At 38.0% G+C, this 15732-nt stretch overlaps 1 protein-coding gene across 1 annotated transcript in view; it reads right to left on the reverse strand.

Annotated features, from left to right (window-relative positions):
* WDR17 (WD repeat domain 17) overlaps nucleotides 1-9507 on the reverse strand; it is a gene marked incomplete at both ends in the record, with an annotated part of 51929 nt that extends 42422 nt beyond the window's left edge. Inside the window, 2 exons of the mRNA XM_082483114.1 lie at nucleotides 470-598; nucleotides 9397-9507. Coding sequence (XP_082339240.1) covers nucleotides 470-598; nucleotides 9397-9507 — 240 coding nt within the window. The remainder of the gene's footprint in view (nucleotides 1-469; nucleotides 599-9396) is intronic.
* Between the last annotated feature and the right edge of the window lie 6225 nt (nucleotides 9508-15732).

Below are 15732 nucleotides of genomic sequence, written 5' to 3' on the forward strand. Positions count from 1 at the left end.
GCAGTTCAGAAATGAAGACATTAATAACTTGTTCCAAACCGAAGAAAGGTGGGCCACCGAATCCACAACTCCGCAGAGTGGATTAAACTACTTCAAAAGACTACTGGTACACTAAGCTGCAAATGAAACCGCGGAATTGCTGCATTTCTCCCTCAGAACCCACTCTTCTGTCACTGCACTTCATTCATCTCAAGTGTTCGCTGCACCGAGAGCCTGTCTTTTACGAATAATTCTTGACACATACAACTTGAAATATAAAGTTCACATCAATCTTTTGCACCAGCTGTGACAAGAAGAAAGAATAATATGGAAGGGGTATCTTGAGCGGAAGGTCGAGCTTTACGTAGACATCATCTCAGCAGCAATCATACTTTCAAAAGCATTGTAGAAACATTGATTGAAAGTGTTCAAAGCGAGGCAGACAGCAATGTAAAAATGTAACTAGTCTGTTAAATAAAAATAGTCTTACCTGATAAATATAAATGGCAAGGGTAGCACAGTAGGCAAATCTGTCCCCACTAGCAGCACACACATCCTTGTTCCAGGGCTGACATCCAGCAGCTAGAAGTCCCACTTGTTTAACGTGAGACATTTTTGCCTGTAAGAGAGAAAACCATTAGACGACAGCAAGACAATAGGATGTTAAAGAACAGAATAATACATTTTTGTACCCATGAATAACGTATACATATATACCTTAAAAATACAGCTAGACTTTACGTTTTAAAAGCAGCATCCTGTGTTTATGAGGTACAAATGAAGGTAGCCGAAACAAAGCCAAGCAGGTGTTCGCAGGCTCCAGTGCTACACAAGAAAGGGATTTTAATACCATCCACAGGAATCCATTAGGGAGAAAAAAAAAAGGGGTGGGGGTGGGGGGGTGGACAGGGACAGACACAGCACATGAATAGTTTTTGATTTTTTACTAGCTGAAGCCGATCTTCATCACTTTCATTTTCTACTGCAGTCTGGTTCAACACTTTCTGTATCACCGAGTAAGGCCCCCTCTGCTCTCTCCTTCCCTTCGTGCCCCACAAAGACAGCTTGACAAAATAGCTAATACTTTTAAGTTAAGCAACGTGCCTAAAAAGGTCTTCAAACCACTTGCACAGAACAACTATGCATTACTTATTATCATCATCCTTTTTGCAGATGCTTTCTCAATTTTCTTAATAATTACTGCTTAACAAAAAAGTTGAAGAAAACTGGAAAATAAAAAGCAAAGCTTAGTGGAACATTACTGTATAGCAAACTACGCCTTCACTGTCCAAACCAAGTCTCAAACTCCCAGCTCTGCTCCGAATGAGACAACAACTGACCTCAACATAAAAACCCAAGCAATGCTTTGCCCGGCCAGACCAATTACCCACCAAGCCAACATTTCATTCACAAAAATGTCAAAATGTTACTTACAGCAGACATGCCTGCCCATTTTTCTATAGCCCATTTACATACTCCGCTATGAACAAGAACGCACGCACTTGCAAAGGTATTGTTAAAACTTAACTCCTGAGTGGGTTGTACAAGATGACCTCCAGAGGTCCCTTCCAACCTCAACCGTTCGGTGATTCTGTGATTTAAGAAAATGTTCAAAATGAGCCTTGTTGCATTTATTTACAGCAGACAAGTAGGGAAGGCCATTGTTTTTTACAGAATCTCTGAATTTGCTTAGAAACCAGTCTTCATGTGACACAAACACAGAATCACAGAATGGTTTAGGTTGGAAGAGACCTTGTAGATCATCCAGTTCCCACCCCCTGCCCTGGGCAGGGAGACCTCCCACTAGACCACATTGCTCCCAGCCCCGTCCAACCCGGCCTTGAACCCCTCCAGGGATGGGGCAGCCACAGCTTCTCGGGGCACCCTGCGCCAGGGGCTCACCGCCCGCACAGGGAAAAATTTCTTCCCAATATCTCATCTAAATCTCCCTTCTTCCAGTTTGAAGCCATTACCCCTCGTCCTATAACTACATGCCCTTGTAAAAAGTCCCTCTCCAGCTTTCTCGGTTCAAGCCAACTGTTAACTGACGCAATGCCTGCTCCACCAACCTGCAGAAATAATTGTGGCTTTACCACCAGTATAGAAGGTGGCCAAACACCTGCAGCTGAGGTTGACCATGAGGACGAGGTAGACCACAGCCCGCAACAGTGCGGTGATCCAAATGGCAGAACAAGGTCCACATAGCCGCAAAAAGGATTCGCCACTTCTACAGAGAAGTTAAATCAACCCAAACAAGGCTCCATAAGCATGAAAGAGATGGTCTCTGTGGTTCACTTTCCACCTACTTGATATCAACTGCATAGAGGGGGAAACATTTTTCTGCATGACACTAGTATTAAGGTGCATTTAGAAAAAACTGTTCAAGTATGGTAATAGTGACCAACAGCACCCAAGGGAACCTATTGGTAAATATTGACAAAAAGCTTATTACATAAATATTAATAAAATTTCATTTTAATGCATATATACAAGGAATGAAAATGAAGTTGAATGATCAATTTTCTTTTCCATTTTTCTTATCTGCCTGGGGTATCTACTTGGCAGATAAACAGTAATGAATAAATATAAGAAGCAGCCTCAAATGACATTATAAGTCTCTCTCACTTTAGAAAGTGTGAAAGAAAAAAAAAAAGCAAGACTTATTTTGGGTGCTTCTTTAGCAGAAGATAAGGATCAGATTGAACGTTTGTGGCTGATCATCTCAAAGATATTACTGACTGTAGTTACAGTGCTTAAAGGTTCTGACTGCATTCTAAACACCTAAAGTGAAACACCCATGTTTAACCTCTGAAAATGTTGGTAAAGGTGACTTTATAACAACACAACAGAAATATACAGGAAAACAAGTTGCAAGACACAGCTCTGCTGCAAACTTGTGCTTTGGCTATCAGCCTCCCTCTCCATCTCTGCCAACAATATTAATTCTTCTGACTTCTGCGGAAAATAAATTAGAGATTCTAGAGAGAACGGTTCCATAAATTGCATCAACTTGCAGTTCATTTGCAACCCACCTCATGTTGTAAATGACATGAATCCCACAGAGAAATTTATCTTATTGAAGACTCAGCATCACCACTGCAAAGTGACTAAAAATAGACTCCAAATTTCTGATTTTGCGGTTTAGTGTTCTTTTACTGCTTAGGAAAATTACAAATTCCAGAGGTCCATTCTGTGCAATTAAAACATCAATCACATATATTCAGAAATATTTGGAATTGGGGTCATTCCGAACTGCAACACAGACTTTTTCCAGTCACAATGAAAAAATAACTGGCACCTTTAACACTCACTTTTTCTGAAATCAAAGTCATCCAGTTGATTACAGAACAATTTACTAAAATGTAGAATAATACAAGGAACCAGAACTCTTGGTTTCCGCTCTTGATTCCAGGGAAGAAGATGGTTGAAACACTAGGTATGTCAGCAAACAGATAAGGAACATTTAAAAAGCCACGGTGAAGTAGAAGAGAATTAGATGTACAATATTGGGTTATCATAGGTTTAGTTTGTAGCTTTACCACATGCAAGATTGATTAAAAGTTAACATCTCTTTAGACACTAAGAGCGCACAAATATCTATTTCACTGTAATAACAGATTTGTCTAATTTTGTGCAGATCCTCTTATTTACCTTCTCATACGGGAGCTAAGAGGTTCCTGATCTGATTAAGTTTAATCTGAAAGAAAATATTATCTTAAATCCTGTTTAATTTGTGGTTTGATTACAGGTAAAATTGTTTATAATGTTAAGATCTCTTACAGGTGCTAAAACAGAATTCCACAAATGTTTCTTTTGGAGTAACAACAGATTTGATTTGTAGGACTCTGCAGTAATCTGTATTTAAAGAAAAAAAATCCTGTTAATATATTCAGTAGATCTTCCTTTTTGCCTTGATATGAGGGAGAAAAGTTATTCCTGACTACATGAAATCCAGTCTATAGGAAAATACTATTCCAGTATTGTAGAACAAGGAGGATTCCACGCCTCAGTGCTGAAATCCAGAACAAAAAGGAGAAGGTCCTCTGCACTGGTTTTACAATTACCATGATCTGCCGAAACAGACTAGCGCTTTGGGTTCGGAGATCGTTCCACTACTAGCACCACCACTTCCACATTTTCCACACAGCTGATTAACAACAATAAGGCTTTTCTATATTTTTTTCATGTCATCTGGACACCTGCATAGTTCAGTGTATTTTAATGGTTTCCAAAAGCATACGCCACTGATTAGAATTCAGGCGAGATTAATCGTGACCAGAAATCATTGTCATCACATGGCTATAAAGTTATTTCAGCCTAGTTCTAAATGTATGTCTGTAAGCATCACTGGATACGTCATATTAAGTACTGTATTTAAAATAGAAGAACACATTTGTCTTTTCTTTGTCCTAAGACAAAAGGTAACTTTGATACATGTTTTGAAGAAATTCACCAAAGGAAGCCTAATTCACAACCATTTTTTGATAATGTACTTTTTTTCTTAAAAGTCTGATATTCAAATGAAAATGTCTTATAAAAAAGATCAACATTTAGATGAAAAATGCTGCCTTGTGATATATCATTATTTCACTGAGTTAATAATTCATGCTTAAGAAGCATTATTAAATTCTGATTCTTCAGACAAATTTTCCCTATTTAAGTATATGTAAAAAAAGTATGTAAAATATTCCAAGCTGTATTATAGAATTAAATTTGCATTTTATTTACTAATATTTGCTGGTTTAAGCTTGTTAACATTTCCTGCTCCTTCTAAACAGTTATATACTGTTTTACAAAAAATATTGTAATTAAGAAGAAGCATTTGCTTTGACAGTAAGTACATAGGATCTAGAAGAAGAAATTACAATTGTGTGGCATACTGACTGTTATTCTCATGTAATTATCATGCATTAAAGCAGTTTCCTGCAGATCTTTTCAGACATTATAGATTTCTGTTGAACGTACTTATAGTAGAAGGGAGAAAGCAGCATTCATCAGAACAGCCTGAGTAAAATGGCAGAGAACTAGAAATGCAGTATAACTGAATCAAAGAATGCAACGTGTGTGGAATAATACATATTTATTTATTTATTTATTTATTTTACAATGGAGATTTTCCATACTTTTTTAACAAAGCATTTTATTTCAAAATAAGGGATAAACAAGTAATTATATTGGACTCTTAGGTATACACTGAAACCACCTGTGCATGTAAAAAATGTAAACCAGACTGGGAAAGCTATCAAAGGATGCCCACAGTTTCCAAGGAGATGAAGGGAAGAGGGAGGACAACAAAAACCTTTCTTTTCAATTGGCATGATCAGCAACATGCTAAGTCCTTCCTTGTTGCTAAATATAGAAAAAAAAAAAAAACATAAAACTGAAATTCTGTATATTATAGAGTTAATATTACTTTAAAATAACTGAATGGATGAGATACATAGACATGGCTATATATCAATAACTCAAAGATAAATGCCTAATAATCCCTACCTTAGCATAGGTATCATTTTTTGTAAACCACTTAATGTCCATGTTCATTCCAATACCTTGCTGCTCCCAAAACTGCAAAATCTTGCTCTGGTTGTAGAATGAAATCACTTTACTTGACAGCTGAAGGAACTAAACCTTGATGTTCACAGAATAATGCAGTTACTAAAGGATGCAGGAGAAAAGATGGAGCATTGTGTCGCACCACACGCACAAGCCGGCAGTGTCAGTAGCCTGGCAACTGCAGCTCTTTAACAGGCACCATTTTAATTTTAACCTAACTCCTTTTCCTCTGCTTCAGCCACCCAGAGCATTTCATTGCTCGTTGAATTTCCCGATTGTACTACAAGGATATACAGAGAATAACAATAGCTCTTTAAATCCATCACTCACCACCCTTTAATTATCAAGAGATGGGCTTGCATGTTATAAGTATCCATAACTTTATAACCACTAAACACAACCAGTAACATCTGCTTATATTGTTAGCGATTGGGGTGTGACCTGTCCAAATGAGTGCATATGCAATATGGCACACACACAAGTTTAATCCACGTGATTCTGCATATACAAACCCCTAGTTTCTGAAAAGCTATAAAAGTGTTCGTGTCCTCTGCTTCTGTTTATTCTATTGTCACGATCTTCCAATTAAGTTTGCATGTTTTCTTAGGTGGAAAGCTTTCTGTCACTCCTGTACATTTGATGTATAAAACTGTTATATCTCACCCAGACTACTGTCCCCAGGTACCAGTATTTTTGGTGATACATCAATGATAATGTAATAATTAAAGATCTTCTTTAGTGATATAAAAGTGATGTCTCCTTAAAGACATTGGGCATATTTATCCATCTTTGCGGGAAAGCCTATTGGAGATGAAAATGTAACCTGTGAACCAGAGAGCTTCAAATTCATTACTCTATCCAATGGGACCAGTTTGAAGCACCAGATAATGGACAATGAATTTGTCTTGTTGAAAACATGAAGGTCTTAAAACCTACCAAGAATCCTCTGCGTTTCTGCAGGACTCGGCAGAAATCAACGTCTTCCTGACTCAATAGTTCCAAGTCTCGTGCAAGAACATAAACATAATTAGTACTAGGCCTCTTCCAATTGGGCTGGAAACCACCAAGCACATTATAGCCATGTCAAGAAATTAAATTCTGATTATTACGTCCAGACCCATAAAATAAAAGATAATTGGAAATATTCTGGTACATATGCAACTTAAAAGCCAACAGACAAATCAAATTTACTAAGACTAAACAGAGCAATGACATTTCCAAAAACTTTAATGTTTCTGGAAGGAGCATTTGAGAAGTTAATACATTTTCTAAATCCCATTCTATGCTATCTGTCCATTACATTTAAATGTATTTATATCTATTACTTTATGAATCTGGGACCCTCAAAAGTAAAAGTAAGCACATCAGAAGATTAGAAGAAATCTCACACTATGAAAGCTTTGACAATATATGTATTATCAAAGATCAGTTGTCATGGATTTTAATAGAGCCACAGGAAAAAAAAAGTTAGAAACAAAGAAACAGATGGCAGTGTCGTATTTCAGTTATAATTTCTTAAGACCCAGATATTTCAGTATCAGTTGAGCGACACCCTATAAACAAAATTTCTTCATACACAAAATGCTAAAGAATTTTCAGTTCCTGATGTGGCCAATCAAACTGCAGTTACTAATGTAGGTCTCTAAATAGTCTTATAGACTGTGCACACACCACTTCAAGCAACTGCTTTGGGCAACAGATAAGCAAAGATTCACTACATTAATCGTGTCAGTCACAATGTAGAATAATTATCTAGGTTTGTGCATGTACAAACAAAAGTTAACCCCTTCATACTTCCCGGCAGGATTTAACCTAGGCAGTCTGCTGCTCGTTAAAGCCCCAGGTTGGTTGCTACTTTACCACTAAGCTGCATAGACAGAGTTTGTATGCTTTTCTGCAAAACTTTTCTAAGTTTTTTCTACTTTTGTATGCAATTCATGACACACAGACCATCTGTGGCTCCTGAAGAACTGGAAGATTAACCAGAGGCAAGAAAAGAGTGCATTGGACAAGGGTTTGAATTTCAGCAAGGTTCTTCAAGAACACCAGAAGCCTCGGCCAGACTCTTGCAACCAGCATTTGCAGATGACGTTTCCTAACCTAGCAAGGGTTCAAAATGAGCGCATTCAGTTATCCAGATATGACTAGGGAAAGAACACTATTATTTAAAAGATAATTTTAAACAAACAAGTGTTCTACTAGTGTTCACAGCCATTTTAAACCTCCACAATAAACTCAGAGCCAAATTACTACTGGAATTGATTTAACCACAGTATCTCGGGCTTCAGAAGGGAAGAAGTTGTGAACTTCTTACTGAAGTTTGGAAAAAGTTTGGATTTCAAATCACAGCCTGAGACTGTATTTTACAGAAACAAACACTTATTTTAAATTAAAAACAAATATATTAATCCAAGATAGGTACCCTGCTTAGAAAACCTAAGGCCAACAATTTAACATTAAAAAAAATAATCATAATTTGGGATTACAAAGGAGCATTTTTGACTGTCTTGCCTACACTACTTGTACAGTTTAAATAGAATATCCTTGATTGTGCAACATTAACAAGATAATCTAAAGAGCAATACCAGGGTTTGAAACGGAGCATGGAGAAATGCTGGTATTTCTAACAATACATCATGAGCAATGCTGAGCTCTGTACCTAATCAACCTGAGACATCATATCTGGCAGTGGTAACAAAACCATCACCTACAGAGCATTAGTCAGTCATACAGTACCAGAAATCTAGTTTTCACACGCTGTATATACTACAAAGAAATACATACAACCATGTCTGATCTCAGTACAAAGCACCTAAGAGCCTCCGTAAGAATTCTGTTCTCATCTTCCAACCCAGAGCCACCACAACCACGGGCAGATTGCTTTTCTGCTGGCAAATTGCCAAGATGACACTTCTGATTTCAGCTCAAGTTACCTCTTGACACATCTCACACCTGAATCCCTGATGAGTGGTTATTAAAAGATAACTGCACACCTGATACATTCCTACCATGAGTGACGTGTAAAAAGAGAACAGTGGAAAAGTATTAAACTCTGCTAATTTTTAATACTTATGAGCATACGACTGGCATTACCAAGTAACAGACAATAATACAATTAAAGCAGCTGCCGGTCGTTATGTTTCGGTAGCACCTCCTGCATTCTGATTCAAGAGCTGAGAATATACTATCAAAATGAGAAACAAAATACAGAAATACATCGTTACATAAAGGAGCTTGATACAGCAAAAGAAATGTGACTTATATTCACTTCCCACCATCAGTCTATGAAAGCAGCAGTAGATCAAGCTTGCCCAAAGCATGCAGTTAATAAATGTTAAAAAAAGGAAAGAAATCCTGCAAAGGTTGCTATAGTAACAACTCCTCCTCCTTGGAAAAACGTTAATAAAAATATACAAATATCCAAGGCACAACTTGGAAATGACCCTAGGTGAATTTGACATCTCCCAAATATTTTTGGTTTACTCAATTACTGCTTATTATGATTTTAGTTTACTCCATGCACAGTATATTAATTCATCCTAACACAATAAAGTTAAATGCTTCATTTTTATCTCATTGCATACTAAAGAATTACTACTCATTAAATTATGCAACCTAAAAAATGCAAGCAGATGGCCACCAAACTTCCAATACCTTTTATCCAGCTAGCAACATTAATTTCCAAAAAACTAATTTTAGATGTGCTTATCTATGATTCAAGAACTCATCAAAACTACTAAAAATCCCTTCTTAGTATCACTATGGGAATATTACTTTTGGTACTAGTAATACAATTAACAGCAGCTTAAAGAAGAAAAATATAAAGGATGTGAAAGAGACAATATTAATTTAAACAATTCTTACTCGTTGTTGTCCTTCATACCAATCATCTTCATCAAACCAGTGGGAAATATAAGTCATCCAAGCCATGACAGAAGGCACAGTTGAAATAAAAAATACAGAACCTGAACACATGTAAGTACAATGAGTCCTGTGTTAAAATTTACTCAAAACTCCAATAAGCTACCCAAAGATCAGATCTGAACTCTGTGATATGATTCTATATTAATAAAGCTTTACATTCATAAACACATAAGCTGAAATACTTGCAGCAGCAATTTAAATGCTGTATGTATTGGATTCTGGACTGGAAAACAGAAATCAACACTAAAACAATTACTAGATTCCAGTACTTTAAATTCAAACAGATTAGTGCTTTAAGCTCGATTTTACACTGCTTCTAAGCTCTGAAAATGAGGTGTTGAGTCAATCTCATTGGTCTCCTAAAAAATTCTTTTCCTTTTTTTCAAATGTACTGTCTGTAAGAAATGTGGTTCAGTGCACAAAAGCTGGTACTGAAATGTGAAATGCCTTCAGAATCACGGGGAGTGATATGTTTTGGTTATTAGGGAGTGGTTTCCACTGGCACAGTGGGAGGGGACATGATTATCGCAAGTGACGAACATGTTATGTTTAACATTTTTTAAAAAAAAAAGAAAAAAAGGCAAGGAGAAAAAGATCTGCATCTCCCTTGTTCGCAGCCAGCAGAGACTGAAGGGTTCAGCTACTGCCGCCAGCACTGGCTGGAAAATTTAAAAAGCCTAATTTTCACTAATTCGTCGGAATGCATCTGCTGCTTTTCTCTCCCTTGGGAGAATTTCACATATCTGACTGTATTTATTCCTTCTGCAGCTAGTTATTGTTTTCTGGTATACTTCCAAGTTTCACCTCAGATTTCCCAGTGCATTATACCAACAAAAACAAGGTAAAAAGAGGAATAAAAGGTGTATTGCTCACGCCACAATTCAGTGCTGCAGCAGCACACTTCATCAGCTGTGCCGTTTAGGAGACATTATCATACAAATCTTCCCGACCACATGGTTGCAGCAATTATCAAATCCTCAACAGAGATTATGCAGACCTAAACCCACCCAGTTTCTTAAGAAATCTAGAACCCAGTCAACCTCTGCCTTTCTGTACTGAATTAACGAGCTGTTTCCCAAAATTCATACTGTAATAAATGTGAAAGCTAAACTGTGAAGTCAATTGTTCAATCAAGAAATAGACAAAGAAAAGTAGGAAAACAACAGCTGGAAGTACCAAATAAAACCTGGCGTTAGTGGTCAACATGACTTACCATTTCCAAAGAGCAATGCAGGGTCATTACCGGTCCTACTCTAACACATGTGGTTTCCTTTAGGGCTACTGCATAAGCAAGTGACATTCTCAGATACACCGCAAGGAAATAAAGAAAAGCAGCAATACTTTTGCTTTCTAACCTCTTACTCAGAAATTAAGACACCCAAGGGAAAAAAAAACAAAACCAAACCACAACAAACCAAACACACAAACTAATAAAAATTTAAATCAAGACACCCACTGTAATTATGGGAAGTAGCATTCCCAGATTAGCAGACCTCCAGATAAATGTATACATCCACAAGAACATACAGAGGAACTTCCCACCATACTGCTGAAATTTTTTAGATTACTTGCCCTTTGAGACTTCGGCTCACGCATAAACAACACAAAGTGCACAGAATTGCACGTGGGAAACACGGGATTCATTCAACCACCTCTATTCGTATGGCTGAGGAAATGCCTGACCATATCTATGGCCTATGACTAAATGATAAAAGTCTTACTGTTGTAGCACTCCTATGAACAAAAATTTTACAGTTTGCTAAACAAATCATATCCCTCCCCATTATTATGGCTTGTTCCACCCCAAAATCATGGTTTTGAATAAGTTCATACAAGCACATTTAGCTTTTGCTTTCACGCTGCTCTCTCTCTTTACAAGGGCACACAGCATCATTCAGAATCTTGAGCAAAATATTACATATAGTTCAACAGTAACAGATTTGGTTCTGTTTCACACCTATAGCTGTTCCACAATGTATGTGAACTGAATTTTCTAGTCTCAGTCCCAATCTCTTAGAACAACGGGTCTCAGGAGAGGGACTAACACTGTGGTTCACATTAGTTTCAAGATCATCAGGGAAGCATGGGCTAAATGAATACAGATACTCTATTATCCTTTCAATAAACTAGTGATATCTTCAGCTCAAATGTAGAGACACAATTAAAATCTTCACAGGATAGCGGATGGGAATTTAAACTGCTAAAATAATTTGTTAGCTGTAAATAAAGGAAAAAGCTTTGTCCTAAATTATACTCGAAAAGTAAAGACAAGAAAGACTAGTAGCTGCAAATGTATCACAGGATTTGTTTGCCTATTCAATCACTTATCTCTAACTGTGGGAAAACTATTATACTATAGGTATAATAATACTCCAGTGAAGGATGAATGAAACTCCATGTACTCCATTTTTTGTAATTAAGGTTAATCTTATTAAATGTCTTATAAATAACTTAATATGCACTTAACCTAAAGTCCAGTTGGCATATCTAGTTAAGTGTTCTTTGCTCTCACTTCTAAGGACAACAAAATGTACTATAATGTCAAAGTAAAAAAAAAATTAATTTTTGTTCAAGCTTTGAATGCTAATAACAGATTTTAATAAATCAGACCAAAAGAGACAACTTTAAAGTGTATACAGCCTTACAATAGATTTCAGTATTCCAGAGGGAATAAAAGATAAAACAGATCCTATTCATTTCATGCAGAAACAATTGGCTAATTCTTGAGTTGGCATGAGGAAACGGAATGCGGCTGCGCCATGGGAAGTTCAGGTTGGACATGAGGAAAAGGTTCAGAGAGGGTGGTTGGTTAACTTCTCATCATTTGAGGTGGAAATTGCAATAGCCATCAATGCTGTTAATGTAAGACTTCTAGAGAAATACATACAAGACCATACTTTAGAGAAACCCAAGACATCTTGCTGGGCTCAGCACTTCAGCTGTTTTACATTGCCATGTGCGTTTTGAAAGGTGAGATACACAAACTAAGCCAGCTAAAAGCATACAAAACCAGCATTCTAGATACAATGCTATTCTGGGTCATTTCACAATGCTTAGCATCTCCTGCATCCACAGTCATATTAGCACACATTCAAGTGCATTGTCCAGACTGTCCACAAGTCTGTCACCAAGTCCCACTGGGGTTGGGTGGTCTCGGGGCTATGAATGAGCCACCGTGCTCAGGAGAAGGCCAACTTCTACAACTCCATAGAGCCAGCTGGACAATACAGGACCACAGAGTCTGTTCTGTCCCCTTCACTTAACTGTGCAGTCTTTAGCCCTTATCTCTCCGCCTGGACTCTGAGGGAGACTTCCCATTAGGAGTAGAGACTTTATCTGCCTGCAGAAAGACCAGAGAGTAGCATGAGTAGGCTACTTTGCAAAGTATGGAAGCCAGGAGCCAAAGGTGACCACAAAGCAGGTAGGGACACACACACACCTCACTAATGGGTGGCACAGTGCCTCAGAACTCAAGAGCAGCAGAACAGGTCCAGGGATGATAACCAGGTTCAGCTGATAGTCCAGTGATCACCACACAAGTCCACAGTGCCAAAGCAAATCCAAGATCAAGACAGGAATTCAGCAAGGCAAGGTCAGGAGCAGCAAGGCCAGGCACAGTGTGGCTATGGCATAGTTCAGGTGAGACCAAGGCAAGGACCAGAGCTCCAGGACATGTCTAGAGCCAAGGCGCAGAAGGTGCATGGATGGAGGCCCCAGACAAGGTTTCTCATGGCTCTTTGTCCCAACTTCACTGTTTTCACACAGTCTGAGCCAAGGTCACACAGCTGCACCATAGCAGAGCTTGCCTTGAACACACACAGTTAAACTCCTGCGATGGGAGGAAAGAGGGTAAACATGGAAATTGAGGAGCAAGAGTTATGGGCTGGTCAGGCCAACTACAGCCTGTGCATTGCTGGAATGGAAGATGCAGCAGAGCAGCGCTCTTGAGGTCATATCATCCTCAGGTCAGACAGTCTTGTAAGCTCACAAGAGGTCACTACACGGGCATTCTGATCTAGAAAGAGCCTCAGTTTGAATGCCTATGGCCAATTTTATCTACTCACAGTATAACACTCAGTAGTGGGAAGCAGCTGTTGCTGGCAGTACTACCACTGAGAATCTAACAACATTCAACTAGCCATGGGTTCTGTAAACTTCCTCTGCTCACTGAGTCTCTGGTGTCCCCCGTCCCAACAGTGTAATGAAAACCTGCCAGAAGAAGACAGAAAACATTCTTCTAGAAGACCATTTCTCAACTTCACAATGTCAAGTGAGTTCAAGTGGGGAGGACAGACAGATGAAACAAAAGATCATAGAATCATTTGGGTTCGAAGGGACCTTTAAAGGCCATCTAGTCCAACCTTTCTGCCATAAGCAGGGACATCTTCAACTAGATCAGGTTGCTCAGAGCCCCATCCAACCTGGCCTGGAATGTTTCCAGGGATGGGGCATCTACCACCTCTCTAGGCAACCTGTTCCAGTAAGATGGTTCATAAAGATGAAATAAAAGATGGATCTTTTATGAAAGACGGTTCATAAGGTGAAAGCTACACTGGAGATGGGGAGTGACTGGGACAGGGGAGCTTGAGAGTATACCAACAGATGCCTGGATGCTCAGTGTGCCAAGCCTGCCGGTGGAGACACTGAAGCCCACAGCTGTGAGCTCTCCAACCACAGGCTGCAGGGATTCAAAGAAGCTTGCTGACCCAGGAGGAAGAGTACAAACTAGGCAGATGAAGGAGATGGATGGAATACATAGTTTATTAGCTTGACAGGTCATAAAGAAGGCAGTCTTGTTCATGTAAGGCATTTCCACTTATGCACTTCTGAGGGTTGTAATGCATGTAGCCAGCACAATTCTGGCTACTTGCATTCTATCACAAGCAGGTATGTGCCACTGTAGACTATAGTGACTGAACAAATAACTTTTGGAATTCTTCACATAAGGTGAAGATATCTGTCAAGGATAACAAAAATTGTACATATTCACAGAACTACTGTGTGAAGAACACTGTCTGAAGTGACAACGGATCAATTCAATACAGGGTTCCTTAATCCTTATTTGAATTTCTAAATCACATTTTTCTCAAAAAAGTTGAATATTGAACAGTTCTACATGATTTCAGAATCTGAAACTTCTAGCTTCAAGTAGGAGAGGATTTTGTTCCAAGTGAAGACTTACTTATTGACGCTGACAACCTTCAATTGCCTTAAGTGTGGACATTAGGCAGGACAGAAAGCCCAAACACTATGAAATTTCTTCCAAGCAGGCGTACGACAGTAATTGGGTTTTGCCAGCTGCTTTTAATGATTCTGCATTATATGATAATAAGGAAGGATGTGCAATGTGACAATAGTGACAGTGGAGGTTCCTGCCTCCAGTATCGCAGATCAAACATCTGAATACTTGGCCCCAAAATTTGATTTATAGGCATAAGTACAAAACCCAAAAACAGTCAGAAGGATAAAATGGAAGTGATGTAAATGTTGATGCTTTAAGATAAGAACATTACAATATGTGGTTAAAGTTCAGTGCTACAAAGGTCAAGAATTACAAAAAAAAAATACAAATAGAAGATAAACATTGGGGTTTTTTTATTTGCTATGAAAATTGATCTTATTTCTGAATGCTCCAATGTGGATATCATTTTATTGAGTAAGCTACTACCTTGCTCTCTGAAAAGACACGACCTTAAAAGAGTATGAAAGGATGTGCTGAAGAGTATCATGGCCTCAATCTCTACACACAAAACCATATACCTAAATATAACATACATATCTATTTACCTAGAAAACAAAGGCTAAAAGATTACATCTAAGAATAATGATCTATATGTCATTGGAATGAGCAAACTGGTATTATCATCCCATGTTATCCGGTAATATCTGAAGTCAGCAATGTATTTCAGTTATGAAGAAAGACCTTCAAGAACAGAAGAGAGGTAAGAAACCTCTCTATCTTGATCTTCCACCTTTGCCACCAAATTCAGCATTATTTAATAATTTGTAGCTGATATACTGTGCCAAATCAACCAAGCACTCATTCTTTTCCAAATACATCTCCAACCATTGTTTATGTTTCTGCTTAAATCTTATAGAGAGAAATATTTAGACATTTGTCAATACTGTTTCTTTAAAAATTCAGATTTGATGTATTCTTGCCATAAATCAGTAGCATTAAGTATGTTTCAAAATTAAGAATGACTTTCAATTAGTTGACTATATTTACACCTCATAGAAACTGGTATTTTAGTAAGCTTGTCTCTAGACCCACTG

The sequence above is a fragment of the Vanellus vanellus genome (genome assembly GCF_965231255.1).
Source record: "Vanellus vanellus genome assembly, chromosome: 4".
In the NCBI taxonomy this organism is placed as follows: Eukaryota; Metazoa; Chordata; class Aves; order Charadriiformes; family Charadriidae; genus Vanellus; species Vanellus vanellus.